At 52.2% G+C, this 22205-nt stretch overlaps 2 protein-coding genes across 5 annotated transcripts in view; one reads left to right on the top strand and one right to left on the bottom strand.

Annotated features, from left to right (window-relative positions):
* Positions 1-9151, top strand: part of Slc6a7 (solute carrier family 6 member 7) — a 19999-nt gene extending 10848 nt beyond the window's left edge. For all 4 annotated transcript variants that reach the window (XM_032885692.1, XM_032885694.1, XM_032885695.1 and 1 more), the window contains 9 exons: positions 292-426; positions 1233-1336; positions 1457-1581; positions 2291-2403; positions 2475-2606; positions 3077-3176; positions 3362-3462; positions 3991-4158; positions 7706-9151. In XM_032885692.1, coding sequence (XP_032741583.1) covers positions 292-426; positions 1233-1336; positions 1457-1581; positions 2291-2403; positions 2475-2606; positions 3077-3176; positions 3362-3462; positions 3991-4158; positions 7706-7918 — 1191 coding nt within the window. In that variant the 3' untranslated portion in view covers positions 7919-9151. The remainder of the gene's footprint in view (positions 1-291; positions 427-1232; positions 1337-1456; positions 1582-2290; positions 2404-2474; positions 2607-3076; positions 3177-3361; positions 3463-3990; positions 4159-7705) is intronic.
* A 6599-nt stretch (positions 9152-15750) lies between these two features.
* Positions 15751-22205, bottom strand: part of Camk2a (calcium/calmodulin dependent protein kinase II alpha) — a 63755-nt gene continuing 57300 nt past the window's right edge. The window contains exons 17-18 of the mRNA XM_032886176.1: positions 19089-19317; positions 15751-18892 (exon numbers count right to left, since the gene is read on the bottom strand). Of these exons, the coding sequence (XP_032742067.1) occupies positions 18889-18892; positions 19089-19317 (233 nt within the window). The 3' untranslated portion in view covers positions 15751-18888. The remainder of the gene's footprint in view (positions 18893-19088; positions 19318-22205) is intronic.

Here is a 22205-nt window from a genome sequence, read left to right on the forward strand (position 1 = left end):
GTGTGCAGGGACACAGGCTGGACACAGGAGCGGGAGACTCATCCCCAGTGGCGCTAGCCTGTACCAGAGGAATCAGTAGAGATGGGATGGGGTGGTTTTGGGAAGCAGGGTGACAACTCTGGACTGGTGGTGGGGAGAATAGAAGGGGGGGAGAGAAGGACAGATACCCAGAGTGGTGGCTGCTCCCTAGCTCGGGACCACCAACAGATGAGAGGTGGGTTTCTGGCATCAAGGACATGGCAGGCAGAGCTGTGTGGATGCTCGTCTGCCACTCCAGCCTATCTCTTCCAGGTGGTGTACTTCACAGCCACCTTTCCCTACCTCATCCTGCTCATGCTCCTGGTTCGAGGAGTGACCCTTCCCGGGGCCTGGAAGGGCATCCAGTTCTATCTCACCCCCCAATTCCACCACCTGCTGTCTTCCAAGGTGAGCAGGGAGCATGAAAGGAAGGCTCCATGGGAGAGGGAGCAGGGGTGGGGGACCCTCCATGGCGGAGCCTCCAGCTGCAGCGCTGTCCTGACCCTTCCTGTGTGTCCTCATCCATTCTCTAAAATCCTAGGGCGCAGGGATTATTTTCTCCATTTGACAAAACCAAACCGGGAGCAGACAAGAATTAGTGATGGGTGTAAGGTCTCGTGGCAGGGGTTCCATTCACATCAGTCTAGCTTCAAAGCCCAGGGAGGACGTTGGTACCAGTGACAATCACAACATGGTACTGACAGCTGACAGTAATTGACCATTTGACCGTACCTGACACTTCTTACTCACTTAATGATTTCACGATCACTGTGCCTCCTCACGAGGTAGGCACTGTTTTAGGTCCTTTACCACAGATGAGGGACCTGGAACGCATAGCGGTAACGGGGCTCGTATAGGATGGAGTTAGAAACTGGTAAAGACAAGTACCAGTTCAGATCCCTCCGACTCCAGGCAGGGAGTAAAGTGGTTACCTAGGCCTTGCTCAACTCCAATCTGCTGGTCACTCTGCATTGGCCACACCTTCCTTCAGGACTGGACCAGGCTTAGAGAGCGTCTACTAGATCCTGGGTGGTAAACTGAGTCCCAGAAAAGGGAAAGACTTGCCCACATCCTGCAGTGTAAGTGCTGGAGCTGGGTCTGCTCCTGGCCCTCATTTGTAACCCTGGCTGTTCCCCATCCCTGAACCTCTCTCTCACCCTTACCCTCCTCCTGGGCCCTCCCTGCCTTCCCTGCCCCTTCTTTCCTTGGCACAGGTGTGGATTGAAGCTGCTCTTCAGATCTTCTACTCTCTAGGAGTGGGTTTTGGGGGTCTTCTCACCTTTGCCTCCTACAACACATTCCACCAGAACATCTACAGGTCAGTGCCCGCATCTTCCCAGTACTGGGGGCCAAACTCAGGAGGACGGTTTCCTGGAGGCTCCCTTGGGTTGAGGCTCTGGCCAGCTCACCCTGGCTTGGATTTGGACTCTCCTGGCAGAGACACCTTCATTGTCACTCTGGGCAATGCCATCACCAGCATCCTGGCTGGTTTTGCTATCTTCTCGGTGCTGGGCTACATGTCTCAGGAGCTGGGTGTGCCTGTGGACCAAGTGGCCAAAGCAGGTAGGTAGAGGCTGCATGTGAGGGTTTAGCTGGGGTGAGAGGTAGCCGCGTCCCAGGGTATGCTATCAACACAGACTGGCAAGATGGGGGTAGCTAGCTATTTTTTTTCCCCAGGGAGGGTGTTTTTGTTTTGTTTTGGTGTGTATATGTGTGTGCTCATGTGCACGTGCACCCGTGTGCATGCGTGCACACACACTTGTGTGGGACATCTGTGTAAATGCATGGGTGTGCAAATGAGTGTGTAAATAACAATCTTCTCTGGAGACAAAGGCGTCTCTGTATGAAGCTGTCTTATCTTTCAGGTCTTGTTTGTCACATCCTGGGTTGAGATGTATGTGTGACAGTGAATGTAGGGTGCCAATAATCTGAATCAGCATGTTTTGTGTTCAGTGGGTGAATGTAAGTATGTGTACTGATGGGGCTCTTGTGCACGCGGACCTGTGTTCTGACTATGTGCTACATTTGGTTCCTGTGTGTATTTGTGCATGACTGCTAATTCCTATTCAGTAGTCCCATGTACTTGCAGTGTGCCAACCTTGGCCCTGGGAACTAAGAAAGGGATTAGTGTGTTCCATTAGTGTTGGTCTCTAGACTTGGGTGTGGTGAGTGAGTGCGCCCCCACATGGACACAAGCAACCCTATGTATTTGAATGCATGTGGAGGCACACTGTGTACCCCAGGCTGCTGACCCTGCATGCCCTGGGCCCAGGCCCTGGCCTGGCCTTTGTTGTCTACCCACAGGCCATGACTATGTTGCCTCTGTCACCCTTCTGGTCCTTCCTCTTCTTCTTCATGCTTCTGACTCTTGGCCTCGATAGCCAGGTAAGCCTTGGCCATGGGTGCGGGCACTGGTGTGTGTGTGGGTGCAGCTCTGACCTCAATACCCCCTGCAGTTTGCCTTTCTGGAAACCATAGTGACTGCAGTGACCGATGAGTTCCCATACTACCTACGGCCCAAGAAGGCAGTGTTCTCAGGCCTCATCTGTGTAGCCATGTACCTGATGGGACTGATCCTCACCACTGATGTGAGTGGCCTGCAAGGGGCACCAAGTTGGGAAGCTGGGCAGGGTGTTGTTTACCACCTGAGGGTATTTTGGGCCGGCTGAGAAGTCACCAAATAGCTTCCGGTCCTACCAGGGCCTGTTTCCTGTGGCAGGCAACTTGGCCTTGAGTTCTGGCTCTGGAATCAGTTTGAAAGACCTGGGTTCAAACCTCACTCCTCCATTCGCTGAGTAACTCCAGACAAGTGACTTCCCCTCTCTGAATCCATTTTTCCTCATGCATGTATGGGTCCTGTTAGGAGACCGGGCTGCTGGGTAGCAGGAAGGGACATCATCTCTACAGCGCTGAGCAGGCTGACCATTCCGTGGATTTTACCCCCAACCCCCTCAGCATTTGCCCTGGCTGCTTCGCACTCACTCCTGACTGAAGGAGATGGGCTACAGCAGAGACAGAGATGGAGGCTGGAGGCCCAGTGCTGTGCTTTGTGTCCTAGGGGGGGATGTACTGGCTGGTCCTTCTGGATGACTACAGCGCCAGCTTCGGACTCATGGTGGTGGTGATTACCACATGCCTCGCTGTCACCCGGGTATACGGTAAGAAGGGCGCTGGGGGTGGGATAGGAACAGGCAGCGGGGGGGGGGGAGTAGGCTGACACTCCCAGGAGTGAGAGAACAGGGTGTGGGCCCTGTACTGCAGCCAGGCAGGGAGACAGGCATGGAGGAGGGGTCACTGGCACCGATGGGATCTAGCATGGGGACACTCCTTCTCCCCTGTGCAGGCATCCAGCGGTTTTGTCGTGACATCCACATGATGCTGGGCTTCAAGCCAGGCCTCTACTTCAGGGCCTGCTGGCTGTTTTTGTCTCCGGCCACACTCTTGGTAACCAGGGGTGGGAGGGAAGGTGGTTGGCTGGGGCCCTAAGGCCAAGGGCAGGCCCCTCTGTGCATTTAGCTGGGTAACTGTGGCTCTGAGTGAGGCTTTGCCGAGGCTGTGGAGGATGAGAACCTAGCAGACACATCCCCGACTCCAAACCCCAGTTTTCTGAGCTGTGCTAGACCTAGGCTTACAGTTGGCCAGCAAATGGGTGGAGCTTTTCTAGTTCTTAGGGCCTCAGCACTGTGCTTTGCTTGTCATAGGGTGGGAGTAACTGGGAGAGAGGCTGTCTCAGGACTAGGATATCTCTGAGCTGGGCTGTTACAAACCTTCCTATTGAGTCAGCTTGAGCTGGCCTATAGCTCAGGTCTGGCAAAGACCCCAGAGATGGACCATCTTCAGTTCTGGTACAGCTGAGGACTATGGGTAGGTCCCAACTAGGCTCTCTCAAGCCTTAAGGTGGTCCAGACCCTGGCCACGCCACACTCTGGGCCCCACTCAAGGAACAGTGATGCTGGAGTCTCCACTCTGCAGGCCTTGCTGGTGTACAGTATCGTCAAGTACCAACCCTCGGAATACGGTAGCTATCGCTTCCCCGCTTGGGCCGAGCTGCTAGGCATCCTGATGGGCCTGCTCTCCTGCCTCATGATCCCAGCTGGCATGCTGGTAGCTGTGCTTCGAGAGGAAGGCTCGCTCTGGGAGGTGAGTCCACCTTCACTGCCTGCCTACAGCCTTCAGGCTCTGTGACCCAGCTTTCAATTAAGCCAACCAACCAACCAACCAACAAACCAACAACAACAACAAACACCCCAAAACACCTGTTGGGACATTTATCCAGAACCTGGCAGGATCCTTGTAGACTGCAAAAGGTCCATGACATCTAGATTCACTTGGGGCTGGGATCGGGCTTTGAACCTCACAGCACATGGGTCTACGGGAATAGAATAGAACAGACTAATCCAAAGACCATTGATCATAGTGTAGGGGTCAGGACTTGAACTTGGAGACCAGAGCCAGTGGATAACACTGAAATACCCCAGAAGGTAGGTTATCCCCCTTGTCTTGTGTTCAGCATCCCTGCTGGGTCCATAAGTACTAGCCTAGAATGATTGTGCTAAAGAGAGCAATTGGTTAACAAAAGCAAAAGGCACATTGGTGCACACCTTTAATCCCAGCCGTCTAGAGACAGAGGCAGGCGAGTTTAAGACCAGCCTGGGCTACTGAGAGAGTTCCAGGACAGCCAAAGGTATGCAGAAAAACTCTGTTTCAAAAAACAAGATAGGGAGAATGCAATTGGCATAGGAGCCAACAGGCCTTGAGAGACAGGTAGCAACCCACTGTGGGCCACTGGATATGCTGTATGACCACAAGGACATCCTGGGCGCTCTCTGAACTGCCCAGAGCACTCTTTGTACATAGAACCTTCACTTTGGCCCTTATGAGTCTGGAGTCCTCCAAAGGCCAGAGACTCATCGTGAACGGAGCTCAAGCGAGCCTCGTGGTTCAAGCAGGCCAGATAGAGCCTGGAGACCCTTCCTGCGACACACCAATTAGAGGGTGCTGGAGCCGCAGGGAAATGACCTATAAAACAGTCCCCATGGCCCCTTCTGCAGGCCTGTGCTCCAGCATACTGCTGCCACATGCCTGCCTCCACACAGACAATCTCTGTCTCTCTCTGTCTCTCTCTGTCTCTCTCTGTCTCTGTCTCTGTCTCTCTCTGCCTCTGTCTCTCTCTGTCTCTCTGTCTCTGTCTCTGTCTCTGTCTCTCTGTCTCTCTGTCTCTCTCTCTCTCTCTCTCTCTCTCTCTCTCACACACACACACACACACACACACACACACACACACACACACACACACACACAGTGCCCACCAGGTGACCCCAGCCACATGGCATCCTAGAGTTCAGCCATTTTCCCTGCTTCCAACTACTGAATGGCTTATGGGTTAAGCTTTTCCCTTCTCTGAACCTCAGAGTCCTCCTTAGCCTCCCAGAGATCTGCCAGTTGCCCCCATGCTCAAGAACCAGGTGTGTGCGGAGGACAGCAGGACAGGGCAGCCTGGAGCCAAGGAAGTCAGCACTTGGGTTCATTGGCTTTGTGGCTAAGCCCAGGGGCAGTCTCTCCAGTTTTTTTTATTCATTGTGTCAGAGTCCCAGCAGCTTTATGGCCCTACTCTGGTTATCTCTCTAGCCTTAAGGACAGGAATGCTAGCCTATACGGTTGCTGTGAGGAGACAAGGAGCCAGCCAGACTATGGAACAGAAAAACAGAACTTGAGAAAAATTCAAGACGGGGTCCATCTAGGTTTAAACCCTAGTGCCCTACTTCTAACCTATGTGACTTTGGCCAACTTAAGCGACCTCTCTGAGCTTCAACTTTCAGATAATATCTGTGGAAGTGAAGGGGATGGCAGGTAAATAACTCTTTTATAGGATCCTACAAATATTAAAAGGCCACCCAGCACAGAGCTGAGGTATACTATATGCTGAAGCTAGACTAGGAGTTCCCACAGAGGATGGTTTTCCCCTGAGCAGCATCCAGCGACATTTTGCATTGTCATGGAGGGTAACTGAAAGGACTATAGACCAGGACAGTGGGTGGCACTCTCCCATGTACAGGACAGTATCACAGCTTGTCCCTACCAGAAGGCCTATAGTGCTCAGGCTCAGAGACTATGGTCTATTTTTTGTGGTTGTTGTTTTGTTTTTTGTTTGTTTGTTTTGCATGTGCGGACACATCTAAATCCTTACTCTCGGGGACCTCCCATTACAGTGTGGGATCTAGGCAACACTGACTCAGCAGTGCTGCTAAGAAGAGCTTACCTCAATAGAACAAACACTGGGCTGAAAGCAGAATGGAGAGAGAGAGAGAGAGAGAGAGAGAGAGAGAGAGAGAGAGAGAGAGAGAGAGGATGCTCTTCTGGCCAGGGCAGTCGGAGTCAGGGAGAGATGTCAAGATGGACAAGGTGATCAAGAGAGCATTCCCAGTGGATGGTAATAGGTCGAACAGCCCTGAGGGAAGAGGGAGGCAAAGAGCCCATGTGACTGGAGCAGACATAGGGTGGGGGGAGTGGGACGTCCAAGGTTGTGGAGTATCTTAGTTTGTTTCCTATTGCTGTGTTCAAAACACCACGATCATGCTGGAGATGGCTCTGCGGTTAAGAGCACTTAGTCTTGGAGAGGACCCTAGTTTCCATATCAGGTAACTCACAACTGTCTGTAGTTCCATTTCCAAGAGATTAGACACTTTCTTTTGGTCTCTCAGACACCTACATTGACACACACACACACACACACACACACACACACACACACAAGACACACACACACACACACACACACACACGTATATTTAAAGTTAAAAAGTAAACTTAAAAAAAAAAAAAACCAAACCCAGACACACCATGAAGAAAAGCAAGATGGGAGGAAAGGGTTTATTTTGTTTGTGCCAAGTTAACAAAACCCACTCAGTACAGGAAGGTAGACAGGGCGGGCCACAGAGAGCATGACAGGCAATCAGATTGCACTCCGTGGAAGAGGAGACACCATTGGCAAATTCGTGGGAAGCTGGCTCTAACAGCTGAATAAATGCTATCACACTCTGGGTGCCAAAATGCTTTTGCCACTGGACCAAGTCACACCCTGCACCCTTGGAGACTGTATCCAGGCTTCATCAGTGGCCTCCTTTTTCTCAAGGTGCAGGGCTCTTGCTCCAGCAGAATGGGCAGAGGGGCCTGGGAATGTGGCTAAGGATGATCTCTGGAAATCTAGGCTTGGTCAGCCCCTTAGCTCCCTCCTGCCTAGACGCTGGGCTCTGGGAAATGTCTAAGGAAGTCACCTCAGCCTCTCCTCTGTTCTGGCTGCCAGCTTTTGCCTAAAAGTCCCCAACAAGTCTGGATTCTACTTTCTGCAGAAGGGAGCTAGAAAGGAACTGAGTCTACCTTTAAGTGCTTGTCTGTGTGTGTGTGTGCGTGTGTGTGTGTGTGTGTGTGTGTGTGTGTGTGTGTGTGTGTGTGTGTGTGTGTGTGTGTGTGTGTGTGTGTTATCTCACAACCTGAGCAGCCATGTTATTCCCAGCACCAGAGTCATATCCTCTTTACAATGCCCCAGTGTGGATGGGTTCCTAGAAGTCACTCATCCAGAAGTGACAGAGAAGATTCTCACTGGGCATAGGCAGGTCTTTGGTAGCCATTGTTATTGCTGGCCATGAAAAACTCTCAGTGTCTGTCCGTTATCATTGCCTTGCTACAGCGACTTCAGCAAGCCAGCCGTCCTGCTATAGACTGGGGCCCATCACTGGAAGAGAACCGGACGGGCATGTATGTGGCCACCCTGGCTGGGAGCCAGTCACCAAAACCACTGATGGTACACATGCGAAAATATGGGGGCATCACCAGCTTTGAGAATACAGCCATTGAGGTGGACCGTGAAATCGCAGAGGAGGAAGAGGAGTCCATGATGTGAGACCAGACACTGCCAAACAGGAGGGCTGGTCGGGGCCTCCCCGTCCGTCCCTTCCTTGGCCCACAGGGGATAGCTTTGTCTGTTGGGATTCTGACAGGCAATGGGAGGTTGCTATGGCAACGACAGTCCCCAGCCTAAGTCCCTCTTTGTGGCCTCTACATCTCCTGGAACCTCTATCTAGATGGACATACATATACTAGGTAACCCATTCAAAGCTGAAACGATCCAGCTCAGCCCTCAGTTTGTGAGGGGGTGCATTGAAGCCAGGGAGAGAAGAGCTGGACCAAGGTGACATGCCCAAGAGGACTTGTTCCCAAACCTCCTCCAGCCAGTCAACTCCCTTTCCCTTGGGGGAGCAAGTACCATATCTGACATCTTTGTTCAGACACTTTGACAAGATACATTTCCATACAAGCCAACTTTAAACCCCAGGTTCAGGGTAGCGAGAAGCTGGAGAGCCCCAAAGCCCTGGATATAGATAAATGCCAGGGACCAAATTGGGTAGAAAAGTCTTTGTGGGTTCCTGTGTTAAGGCCAGTTTTCCCAGAAGAAGTGGGAGCTTTAGGGCTGAGAGGTGTGAAAGATTGCAGAAGAGGCTAGAGGGAAGGTTTGCGGGTCAGAGCTGCCCCTGAGCCAGGAGGAGGCCCAACCTGCCAGAGCAGAGACCAGGAGGGGCTGGAGATGGTGGTGCTCCCGGGTTATGAGAGGGAGGGGGAGCCAGAGAGGCAGGGTGGGATGACTTGCATGGCACTGTATAGCATTTTAGATCTGTTTGGTGTGGATTAGGGACAGGTATAGAGACAGGAGGCCTACAGAGGACAGGAGAGAAGTACTAATGGCTGGAGTTAGGCGCTTGGGTGGGAATCTCCATTTGGACACGATGCCTTGGGCTGGCAGGAGGCCCGAGGAGCACCCTCCAAGGGGATAGGAATGAGGCCTCCAGTCAGGACCTACTCCCCCGTCCCTGTGGCTTCCAATAACAATGGCTACCAAGACTTGGAGATGGTCCACACATTGGACATATGTCCGGATGTTGCCGGGCACCTGACAGGCAGCCTCTGCCCTGGGTCCCTGTGAGATGGTGTTCAGGTGTGGCCTGCACACTGCATTCCCAGGAGAGCAGGACACTTTCATTCAGCATAGTGGCCTCTGTGCCCCACCTCTCTCCTGGCATCTCCCCAGTCCATTTGTGTTCTGCTGGTTGATTGTCAATAAATACCAAATGAGGTCATCGTCCTTACCTGACTGCTATGGAGGGCACAGTGGGTGGCACAGAACGTTTGCCAGCTCCCACTGGACAGAGGAGGGGCCCAAGGTTGGCTGCCTGTTTCTTGCGATCCTGGCTTCTGGTGCTCGTTTTGTGATGTTTCTAGGGGAACACTGGACCCCCTAGAAAGTGCTCAGTCTCCCATTACACATGAAGACAAATGGAGCCCCCGAGGAGAGATGCTTGCCCAAAGTGGGGAGGGTAGCAGATCGTGGTGGCATCCTCCACCACTCCAAAGTGAGGCTGGAGCTGGTGGTCCCGGCTTGGGTTTTCTAAGCCTAGGAATCTCTTGGTGTTCTCACCGGCTTCCTGCAGGGCCTCAACACATGAAAGAGCCTAAGCCTTTCTAATGCAGACCCAGGTGCCTGCAAGGCTTTGATGGGGAAGAAAGGAAGGTGGCTGATACTTGGGTATTAATACATTTCCCCTTACAAAGGGCCAGACCCGCCCACCCCTTTGTTGGTACTCCAGGTAGGAAAAGGATGATGCAGGACCCCTTTCCCAAGGCAGGTTCCTCTTTCCACACCAGGTACAGCCTCCACCTTCTGGCCTGCAGCCTTCTTTCCATAGCCAATAAGGGCAGTTGATTCACTCTGCCCACCCAGAGCCATGGTTTCCAGGGCCTTGCCTTGGGCACCTGGTCATGGCTGCAGCAGGCAACCAAGAAATGACGAGAGGATCTTGGAGATGAGACATTATTTCTTCCAAGTTGTAGTGAGAGAAGGGTCAGAAGGTTATGGGCCACCCCAGTTTTGTGGACTCTACCTCAGCTCTTGGGGTTTCCCTTGAACCCCTGAGTCCTCCACCTTCCCAGCCCTAGACTTCCAGGTTCTCATGTTACCTGTGCTCAGTCTTCCGGCCCAGAACTCCTTCTTTATTTCTGTGCTCTCTAACTGCCCTTCCTGCTGGGCCACAGTCTCCCACCCAACCAGGGCAAGCCCTTTACTGATTTCCAACCTCTCTGAGTCACAACAGACTTGGGTAGACACCAGCCAGAGAGCCTAACGAACAGGGAACCAGAGATCCCATCTGGAGGGCTCCGTGACAGTATTGGACAGAAACCAAGGGGAACACTGGCTAAATCCACAGTAGGACCACAACTGGAGTCTGAGCAAGCGATCCTTAGTGGGTGTTGGCAGGACAAGAGGGAGGCTCAGGTGTTGAAGTGGAAAACTCGGCATGTCTCTCAGGCGATGCTCTGTCTCAGAAGGTAGCCTGCTTCCTGCATGTCCTAGCTTCCTGAGAGTAGCTGGCGGCATGGATTTTGGGTACAGGTTGTCAGCAGACTCGGGGCTGAGCATCTCAGAGGGCAGCACTTGCCTAAGTCTCTCCGGAGCATGCTGGAGCAAGGCCAGGTCCAGCCTTTCCATTCCCACTGGGCCATCTGCTTCTAGCCTCAGCGGACCTCTGCACCCATGCACCTCTGAACTGGGGAAGATAATGGGGAGCACAAAGAGACAGAATGTCTGTCTAGCAGGGATGTGGTACAGGACGCCACGGGGCCCTGCACTTCTGCCCTGGGTGCTGGGTCCTGGGAAAGGTTGAGACGAAGTTCCTCACTCCTTATAGTTTCTTCAAGTTTCTGCTCTCTGGATGGCAACCTGGATGAGAAGGGGCAAGGGTCTCTTCCTCAGTCCAGTTAAAAATAGCCACATTCCTAACACTAGCAGTGTGTGTGTGTGTGTGTGTGTGAGAGAGAGAGAGAGAGAGAGAGAGAGAGAGAGAGAGAGAGAGAGGGAGAGAGGGGGAGGGAGGGAGGAGGAGAGAGAGAGAGAGAGAGAGAGAGAGAGAGAGAGAGAGAGAGAGAGAGAGAGAGAGATTGGTTGCCTTCACAGGTCCTCAATAAGCCTCACCCACTCCTGTTACCATTTACCAGGCTAGCAAATTCATCTGTGCCCATGCAGACCCAGCTCTCCTCTGCTTAGACCATGCTTTCCACCCTGATACTGTGCCATCTGAATCCTGGCCAACCCCCTCCATGAGCTTTCCTCAACTCTCAGCCACATGTGACTCCTGAGTCTGACTCAGCCCCACATCTGGTGAGTCCAGACAGCCAGGCCTTTATGTCCGTGGCGCTCATGTCCTTCTGAGACAGCATAGTCTATGCCACTGGGGTTCTTGTCTCGTACTCCTCAGGCCTCAGAGCACTTTAGGAAGTGGCAGGGTGCTATGCAGAGGGCTCCGGCTGCTTACCCACAGGCTTGGCCTGCTCTCAGCGCTGCCGGAGCCATGTGCTCAGAGGGAGTCACTCTTCTCCAAGCTTTCGGCTCTTTCCCTGTAATGGGGTAGCCACAATTCTTCAGCAACAACCTCCATGGGAGTGGGGGGATGCTATGAGGCCCCAGCACAGGTCAAGGAATACATATGTTGATTGAAGGCCCTGCCCCAGTCCTCCAGAACCAACCCTGGACAACCCTGGTCTTTCACGGTTATGCACAGTGGAGTAGCAAACTGAGCACAGTTCTCTGGTGGCTCTAGGGGGAACCATCACGAGTTGAGAGAGCTGCAGGCTCCTGGGAACACCATGGGCTCCCGCGTTGTTCGCTTACCGGATTGTGGCGTGCTGACCTCAAACACTCATTCTTTGCTGGTGGCTCATGGAAAGTTTGACTTTGTTAGTTTCAAGCTTTTTTTTCCAGGGCCTAAGCTCTTAATGACACTGGTCTTGCCCTGAAAAGTCATCCAGGGATGTCTGCCTACAGCATGTCCTTGGCCCGCATCCCCCTGCTGTCTCTGCCTGACTTCCTTCCTATAAGCTGACTTCTCTCCAAGGGACTGGGCAGCAGTCCGCCTCCTCTGCCCTGCTCCACAGAGAGGCCTCCTCCCAGCACCCTCATCCAGGCTTGGTTTTTGCTGGGAGGAAAGAAAACCTTTTTCCCATTAATGGCCACAACAACTGTGAGAGTTGCAACCCCTAGGGAATCACCCTGAGTAGGAGCCAAGGCAGAGAGAGAGCCATGAGGTCAGTCAAATCCTGGCCCCACAATCCTGAGAATCTACTTCCTCATGCTTGCAAACCCAAATCCCCTCCACTCTAAAACAGAGAGAGACACTTTCCTTTTGCAAGGGATGAAGTGAGAAACTGTTAGGTCCCTAGACCATACTTTGGAAAAAACACGATCATGAAGGAGCCTAACACAAGACTGATTATGCAGAGACCCGTCAGGTAAGATTATGCAGGCGAGAGGCAGTCTCAGCTTCCACTTCCAGTCAGCCCAGAGAAGAGGAGGTCAGGGGTCACAGGTCTGGAGCCTGAGACAAACTGACATCAGCCCAGGACTTATCAGCACTGGGACAACACTCCTCAGAGGCCAAGCCTTAGTGTTCCCATCTGAAAAGTGAGTTCAATAGGCATCATGGCCTCCCACCAAGGTGCCTGATGGGAAAGACAAGAACTCTAGGAAGTGGCCGCCCCGATCCATTCCCACAGGCCTTCTGCTGATTACCGTTGCCATGGACCTGGGGACGGAAGATCTTTGGACTCCCTTCTTCAGAGATGGATTTGCTCAGTGGGAAGGAAATATCATCCCTTCTCCAGATCGGGCTGTATGCCTAGGAGCGGAGTGCTTGCCCAGGTTGTGTAAGGCTCTGAATTCAAACCATAACACAATCTAAAAAGTGTGGTGGTGAATGCTTGCCATCCTAGCATCCAGGAAGTTAGAGGCAGGAAGATCTGAAGTTTGGGGTCATTATCTGAGTCCAAGCTTTGCCTTAATCTCTATTCTAATGGCTGCAGTCAGGGTCCTAAAGAGGTTTGGGACTCAGAAACCTGAGGCAGGGAAGGCCCTATCAGCAAAATCCTTCTGAGCTGGGGGGTCAGAGGAGATGAAATGGGAAGCCTTGGGTAGGTCTTCCTACAGTGGCATCTTGGGGCATCCAGCCCAGCTTTAGAGCCTTGGGAGGGGACAGGCAGATCTAATCTAAGTGCTTGTAGAAATCACAGCTGCCCCAGCCCCCGCCAGCCTAAAAGATCTTCCTCCCCGAGAGAGGGACCTGGTACACATTTCTGTCCAGTGGGTTCTGTGACTGAATCTGCAGCAGCCATCCCCAGCCCCACACTTTAGACCAGAGGTTCGAGGTCATGCTTATTATGCAGAAACAAAGGTCCGGAGGGGCGGAGACTCACCGAGACCACTCTAGGAGAGGACAGTGGTCCTTCCCCCCTTTCCCCTGACTGATAGGACTGGTCTCCCTCTAGCTCCCTCCACCTGAGCCTGGGAAGTGAGTTGTCTGGGCTAGACTTCCTTGAGACCTCTGGAACTTTGGTGGTCTGGATGAGGGAACAGAGGAAGAATAAGGAGGGGGCCATTTGCATGGGATTGATAACCTGTTCCACCTCTCCCTGGGGGAACATTCCCAGAAGCTACTATGGGGTGTTTTCTGAAGGATTTACAACCCAGGCCTGGGATGTCCATTTCCACTGTTGGGGACCCATCCATGTCCTGGAATAGCACAACAGAAAATATTTCTAGCTCATTTTTAGTCTTCTTGAGACCTCAACCCAGCTCCAGCATAGCCCAGAAAAGTCAGCATTTGTGGTAGTTCCCAGTGCACCCCCTCCGTTTCCCCTCACACCCCCTCCCCATCGGGCGACTTCCTTTACCCTTTAGCCACACAGTCACCTTATTTATGTGTGGCCCATCACAGGACTGCACTGAGGATTGAGAGCACTCAAGTAAAGGAGAGGGGACACGGGTGGACTTGGTCAACACCCAGTAAGTGACGGCCATTGCGGCTGCAGGTTGGCAGAAGGTTGCGTCTGCTTGTATCATGTCTGCCTCTTTATTCTGGGCAACGTGCTCGCCAGGGTTGGCTTCATGCAAGAGTGGCAATGCCTGCCCCCTGTGTCCTGCGTGGGGACTTATTGCCTTGCTTGCCTGTGAGGAGCACGTGGTGGGGTAGGAGGAGGGCATTGGAACCTAACCAAGTGTGTGGAAACTACGGAAGTAAGCAGTAAAGGTGCAACTGAAAAGGGACCGAGACTCAAAAGGTGAGGAGCAGCCAAGACGCTCACTCGCTAGTTGCTAATGCCCAGAGTTGGAAAAGCACCGTACTGGAGTCCCTAGAGAAGCTAAAACTCGGAAGGTTGGGTTCCAGAGCCCCCTTCTGAGTCCCGCTGTCTTTCTTGCTCCCCCAAGACTGTTGTAACTAGGGCAAGTGGTGTGAAGACACACTGTGAACCGCAGCATAGCATGTTCTTGTGAGGTAAAAACACCGTTCTAATCTGAGAGGGTACGCTTTGAGCATTCAAATGCTCTCTTGAGTTCAACTGACCTGCACGGGCTCTGCTAGGACACATACCTTAACCCACTCATGTTCTGCCACCTGCTGGTGAGAATCTGTAATGGCAGCCTAAACAAACTCTCAAGCCCCCTCTGCACTGCCCGGGTGCCTGGGGTTACGGATGCAGAGCTGAGACAATGTTTGTGCTCTTATGCTCTACTGAACCTTGGCTTGTACTCTCACTGTGAAGATTCTTAGATATGTGTGAGGGGAACATTCCTCTCAGAGCCTGCATTTGACTACGCCATACACCATCAGTAAGGACAGCTCTGGAAAGCAGTTGATACAGGGACTCTGAGATACCAGCACAAGAACCACAGTTTAAGAAGAACTGTGAGGGGTTGGGGATTTAGCTCAGTGGTAGAGCGCTTGCCTAGCAAGCGCAAGGCCCTGGGTTTGGTCCCCACCTCCGGAAAAAAAAAAGAAGAAGAAGAACTGTGAATTTCAATGGACAATCCCCCCTGGCCCTATGAAATCCAAACCTTTTAGGGAGGAGGGGTCCTGGCTTAGGATGGCTGGTTTGCCTGGGATTGTCCTAGTTTCTTCGGTTTGGTGTATTGGAGACAGGGTTTCTCTGTGTAGCCCTGGCTGTCCTAGAATTCGTTCTGTAGACTAGGCTGGCCTCAAACTCAGTCAGTGATCCACATGTCTCTGCCCACCAAGTACTGGGATGAAGGGCGTGTGCCACCATTGCCTGGCTGACTGTCCTAGATTTAGCACCAAAAATCTCAAGTCAACATCTGGGCAGCCTCAAGCACACCCGATGAATTTGCTGGTTTCTACTGTGCCAGGGGGGCCAACACTGCTGCGCTGGCACATTGGCCCTGCTGTGGCCCATGGAGAGCTCACTGGTATCTGGCTGTCCAGGCTCAATGCTCCTCCACAGGCTCTAGGCTCACACCTTCGTAGTCTGGAGATCTTTTATCCCCTTAGTTCAGTATCACATGGCTCTGCTGAGACTCTGAAGGCCCCTCAGAGATGCTTGAGCTCTTGTCTGCTTTTGCAATCCACCTGCCCCCCAACAGTTCTTGTTAAGGGTACCCCAAATGCCTGACAAAAAGCAGACTCCGTCCTTGGCCCTAAGGGTGCATGCTTGTGGTCCAGACAGTCTCATGACCATGACTGGCTCACCCTTAAGCATGTGAACCAAGTTATTCCAATCTACAGGACCGGGGACTTTTATTTGGCAACAGGGGAGATTTGGAACCAAAACAAAAAACAAAACAAAACAAAAAGCCAGCCCCTAGAGCTCTGTGCTTGACCAGTTCAGGAAGACACGGACTCACATAAATTTGTAGCTATTTATTCCACTGAAAACACCAAGAATAAAACAGACGTCTCTTCTCCCCTCCCCCACCCCACCCCCCAGTAGCAGAAAGTTTGAGCAATGGTCATTCAAGTTCACAGCCACATAATAAAAAAGAAAGAAAGAAAGAAAGAGAGAGAGAGAGAGAGAGAGAGAGAGAGAGAGAGAGAGAGAGAGAGAGAGACTAGAACAAAACCCTAAACAAGTAGTAACAAAGAAGTCAGCACGGGGCCTGGCAAACAAATTCCCCCAAGACTCTCCCTTTGAAGGGGGTGGGGAAGCCATGGGGCAGGATTTGAGCTATGGCACATATGCCTGGAGATGCTTTTCCTATAAATGTGACTTGACTCTGTTTCTCTCTCTCTCTTTTTTCATCTGGAGGGTATTTGGAAGGAGCATGAAGCTTGTCTGAGGAGGGCAGTTTTTCTGCCAGTTCCCCTGCCTGCCACCTTGGGGCCATTGTAGTGTCCCAAGGTCTACATTAGTTGGCTGCCCACCCACAGGAGCGGCCTCTGCAGAGCGGGCCGTCTCAGACTGGGGCAGGGACCTGCCTCCACTTCTCCCACATGTGGACAGGCACACAGTGGACAGGGGCATGTTAGCCAACGGAAGGCAGGGCTATCATAGGCATCTTCTGGCTGGGGAAACTAAGGCCCCAGGAGGGCACAGGACTCACCCAAAGCCACACAACCCTTCTGATCAGAACGGGGGGGGGGGTCAAAGCCTACCAAAGCCCCCAGACACTTCTTTCCCCTGCATTTGTTGCTGGTCTTCAACAGACTGGCACCAAATAGGAAAATGAGGGGGCACACAGGGGAAAAGATGGGAATTGGCCGGGCCTGGTGCATAAGAAGGCCAGCCAGTGACAAACCCAGCAAGTTCTCAAAGATGGTGTGCACTTGTGATATCATTTAGTTTGACCTTCCATCAGTCTGGGTAGGAACATTGGTGGTGAAACTGAGGCTTGAAGAGGGCTTGATTGATAATCGAAGTATCCCCTCGTAAAGGCCACACCTTCTTTTACCTTTAGTGGGGGAATGGCTGTGGACAATGAGTTTGCTGAGCCTTATGAAGAAGCCTAGATCTGGGGTGGGACAAGGGCCCATTCTTGGGTCTGGGTAGCAGTGTCTCTACCAAAGGCAGAGGGCTACAGTGGAGTGGCTTAGACAATAGGGCCACCCTTCTACCCTATACTTGTCCCTGGGCAGCAGGATTTGAGAGAAGAGCCCAGCGTATAGCTCACTGCGTGGGAGAAAGGGAAATACCAGAAAGTTCTGGATTAAACATCCCTTCCACTTCTGCTCCAATCAACCCCCCCCCCAAAAAAGCTGAGAGGACAAAGCTGTCTCCACCCCCCCACACACGGCTCTTCCTCCCCTAGAGACCTCCAGAGGGGACAGGGCTCATGCTGGCAAAACACAGCCACACAGAGACCAAAAGCACAGAGAGGCAGCAACGTAATTCCAAGTTGGACACTGAGAATATAACCTTGAATGTTATTATTATATTTTTTGTCCAAAACGTGTCGTTTGATTTTGCTGAGTGTTTTTCTTCTTTTTTGTCTTTGCTCTTTTTTTTTTTTCTCAACATACTTACTGCATATAAAGTCATGCAAAGAAAACGGTGCAGACAGGGGATCCCCGTGGATGAGACACAGCATTCCATATAAGAGCCAAACCCAGGAAGATGGAGAGAGAGGAAGAGAAAGAGAAAGGAAGGGAGAGGGGAAAGAGAGGGAGAGGGTAGGGGGGGCTGGGGGAGGGAGGCCGGGCAATCAGGCAAGCGCAATTAAGAGCGCGCACCAGCCCAAGTTCAGCGTGAAGTAGGAAAATAAGTTTCTGGTACTCTTGCTTGGCCGAGTTGAGAGAGTCAATGGGAATGAGGAACCCAGATGGTAGTGAGCGGCACCGGGATGGGGAGGGAGAGCAGGAAGATTTGGAGAAAGATTTCCCAGGAAGTAGGGTAGTGAGATCTCCAGTTCCAGGGATGCCAAGTCTGGATGTTCCCATCCTGATGGGCTCCCCTGCCCTGACTCACTGTGTGTTAGTCATGCTGGCCCTGGAAGAGACCTTGTCAGCTGACCTTGGGGACCAGAATGGAAGGAAGACGTGCTCCCTGGTGGGGGTGGGGGGGGGGTGGGTGGGGGGCTGAGGCCACCCCAGAAAGACTCCCCCAAAAAAACCTCTGAACGGGGTAAAACTTCCCTCACTCCTCTTCCCACCCACTTCCCAACCCATCCGCCTCTTTACAATAACTTGAGAGGTCTAGTTATCACATAAATGTCCGTTAACGCGAAATCCATTTACGAAATACACAGAGGTTTGGCTGTAAAAAGGCATGCGTCCAAGTAGAAGTGATACCTAAGTGTTGCTTGCTATTGCCCCTGAAACACCATCAGATCTCCTCCTAGACAGATGAGGCTGGAATTCTCCAAGGACGTTGAAGGGCAGGGTGGGTCAGCACTGGAGACAAACTTCACAGACGGACTGAGGCAGTGAGTGGGGCACCTGGACAGAGCGTAGAGCCCACTCCCTCTCTTCCCCCAGGGTGGATGGTCTGATCAAACGCAAGGCCAGCCCAGAGGGGAGCAGATGGGAGTAGCAGTTCCTGGTGTTGACTCCTCTCTCAGTCTCCCTTACAAGGAGTTGGCTTGGAGACTGAGGGGCTCATCTACGCTTCCCTGGGGACCCCAGAAGGAAAGGAACTGACAAGAGGGGCCCTGGTCACAGCTTGCCCTCCTCTTCTTACCTTACTTCCTGCCAAATGCACAGCTGGGGCCTCCTCATCTAGGGCCAAAGCTAGGCCAGGCTAACAAGAGTGGGTAGGGGATGGGGGTTCCTGGGGCCAGCACCCTGGGTACTCAAGCCTGAAGAAGGTCCCCACTGGCAGGAAGAGCGTGGGCAGTGGAGCTGGAGAGAGCTGGCCATTCGCTGTGACGTCATGAGGGCTTCTGTGAACAAGCAGGCTTTCGTGATGCAAATACAGAGATGGCAACGGTAGGGTGACAGGACAGGGAGAATTCCAGCAACATCCAAGGGAGAGCCAGCAGCCACATTCCATGGACAAAGGGTGGATCTCTGCGAAGCAAGAGCGCAGGGACCCTGGCCTGGTCCTTCAACTGTAAGACACAGTAAAGCCACCACCTTAGACACAGTTAGTGCCACCTCCCGGGATTTCCACCCAACTCTCACCCCCAGTTCTAGTCTTCTCACCCTCATTGTAGCAATTTGGAGGCTGAAGGCAGCAGCCTGGCCCCCCAGGCATACCCCCCAACACACACACACAACAGAGATTCAAGAAGAAAGAGTTCTTACTGGGGCAGGACGGAGGGCGCCCCAGATCTGTGGAAGTGGACGATCTGCCATTTTCCATCCCTGCGGTGCCAGACACGGGTCTCCTCTGACTGGGCCGTGCGGGGGATGCCACCCGCATCCAGGTACTGGGTGATGCGGATGTAGGCGATGCAGGCTGACTCGTCACCCATCAGGTGGATGTGAGGGTTCAGGATGGTGGTGTGCACGGGCTTGCTGTTCCGGGACCACACTAGAGGCAGGAACAGGAGGGGCTGAGGAGATGCACCCGGGGAGAACTCCTGCCTCATTCCATTGCTCTCTCAGCTTCCAGCTTCCCCTTCAAGGGAGACACGTCTGTCTGCCTGACTCATTTGCAGCAGGGGGATCTCTGGGGGCAGGGATCAGCTACCTGAGATCCAGGGCGGAAACTACTACATAACCTAGCTGACAGGACACTACACCCCATGTAAGGTACAGTGGACTTCCTACACGCCAAGTTGTTCAAACATAGGGGGACTTTAGAATCAGTGTCTTGTACATACGAAAACACTATTCCAGACAACTTACGGAACCAGGTAAGGTTGGTTTTTCTTGAACACAGATCCCTACTGGGACCAGGCCAGCAGTTAAATGATGGAGGCTGAGCTGGGTATTAGACACTAGATGCCAGTTAGGGGTAGTGGTGCACGCCTTTAATCCCTAAGGAAGAGGCAGGTGGGTCTCTATGAGTTTGAGGACGGCCTGGTTTACAGACCAAGTTCTAGGACAGCCAGGGCTCCATGGAGAAACCCTGTCTCGGAAAAACCAAGCAAAAGATGCCAAACAGCAACTGAGTCTCTTCCTCTGGGTCAGGGAGACAGTAGGGAGTGAGGGGGGCTGAGGTGAAAAGAACATGTGCCCCACCTACAAGGCACCTTGCCCAGAGCTCCTCTGGGCTCCCATGTTTCACATCTTATTGCTCAAGAGAATCTGGAAATCTCTCTCGGATTGTCACATGAAAAGCCTTCACTTTTAACCACTGTTACATTATTCAAATGTAGCCCAGCTTGCGAACCACATGAGATGTGTGTAATCCTGACACGCCCCACCCTGTGTTTATCAACTCTATTTTGGGTCTACTGAATTATAGAAACGGGGGAGGGGGGATGGAATTTCAGAGTCTTCGAAGCTTCAGTTTTGGGGGGTCGCTTTGGTCATCATGACGTGAGGTCATAGAGCTCTCTAGGGCTAGAGAGACACGGGAAGATCTTGTTGTCATGACAGCTAACCAAGGTGCCTGGTGCTGGTTCCCACCTCCATTTTCAACATCACCATACATAGAAACTCTCACGTTGTTCATCAAGATATAAAACAAAAGCACAGAAGGACAGTGACCCAGGGGCAGACAGAGGCCATCAGGCTCCCACTCTGACAAGAACACTTCCCCTGCTGTAGCCCAAGTATGATCCCAACCCTCATGGACACCTAGCCTCAAATGTGGAGTCTCCCACCATACCCAAGACACCCCAATTTGAGACCCGGTGACACCAGTCTTTCTTCCCCACCCACATATTCTGAGAGTCAACAAAATTTGCAAACTATGATCTCCTGAAAAATGTAAGCTACCCCCAACCCCAGACTGAAGAAGCAGTTATTGGCAACCACCCTCTGGTATTGTAATCATCATGTGCCCAGGCCTTGACCCAGCAATCAGGCTCAAGTCTCAGATAAACAGAATAACAGGCTCAGAATTCTGAGCTCTCAGACACAGAGAATATAGACTCTTGGAGTAACCTTAGAGGTTAAAGGTCACCAAGTTTCCCCTTTCCAAAGTGCATGAGGCCTCCCTAAATGTGGTGCATGAGGAGGGAAGGAATGTGTCCATAAGTATGTATGGAAATTAAATCCAAAGCTACCATCTCACTTGGTCCAAGCTATCGATGTCTGAAAGAAATGCAGAAGCCAGACTCAGAGTGTGTGGTTTAGGATAACCCAGGTCCCGATCCATTCCAGAAGAGACAAACAGTTTAGCAGTGGTAGGGGTGGGAGCTAAGCTTTGTCATTGTTGTTCATGGCTGGGATCCCAGGGACCCTGACATAACGTGGTGTTACTTGAGCAGATTAGTAGAGCAGATTAGTAGCTTACAGGGTACTCCGTTCTCAAGGACAAGGTGGGGGGACAGGGCCAGGCGCTGGGCAGGAAAGAGCAGGCAGTAGGAGGCAGGAGAGAGAGGCTATACTGGTCATGCCCCTGTGAGTCTTCCTTAGAAGTATGTAAAGGGTCAAGCCTAGAGTCAGTGCTAAGACAACACTTGCTGCAGGAAGCAGGCCAGAAACAGGAGTCTCTTTCTGCCTTTGAACCCCTTGGTGGTCTCTGCCTAGGTGGAGACTAGAGGATCGCCACAGAGAAACAGCGCCCCCTAGAGCACAGAGGCATCATGACATCCACGATGATCCCAACTGTGGGAAACCACCAAGAGGGTAACAGGGCCCAAGATCCAGCTTCCTCTCTTAATAGCAGTGCGTCTCCGTCACTCAGTGAGGAAGATCAGGTCTGATTCTTTAAGAAAACATAGCTTCTGGAGCTGGGGAGATGGTTCAGCGGTTAAGAGCACTGACTGGTCTACCAGAGGTCTTGAGTTCAATTCCCAGCCACCCCACAGTGGTTCACACCGATCCATAATGGGATCTGATGACCTCTTCCGGTGTGTCTGAAGACAGTGACAGTGTACTCATATACATAATATAAAGAAATCAATCTTTAAAAAGAAAAAAAGAAAAAGAAAATGAAGCGTCTCCCTTAAGTGCTTTTTTTATAAAGAGGGAAGCTTGAAATCTCTGTAAATTGAAATACAGTCAGAGAGGTGCAAGCCTGGAGGGGTGACGCAAGTCCAGAGGCCGGGGAGTTGCTGCTATGCTGACAGAATGGCCGTATCCGCAAAGGAAGGCCACCAGAATGAGACAGAGCTGGGTCCACAACTTGCTTTGTAGATGCTCTTGGACAAATCACTTCTCTCTCGCCCACAACGGAAATATCTTCTGAGTAACAGGACTGGGTTTCACCTGGAGTTGTTTCAGTACCACCTGTGTGTTTTGATTTTTCAACCACAGGGGGATGCCATGTGTGCTTATTTAATGGGACGGTTTTCCTGGTTAGCT

The sequence above is a fragment of the Rattus rattus genome, chromosome 15 (assembly GCF_011064425.1).
Source record: "Rattus rattus isolate New Zealand chromosome 15, Rrattus_CSIRO_v1, whole genome shotgun sequence".
Lineage (NCBI taxonomy): Eukaryota > Metazoa > Chordata > Mammalia > Rodentia > Muridae > Rattus > Rattus rattus.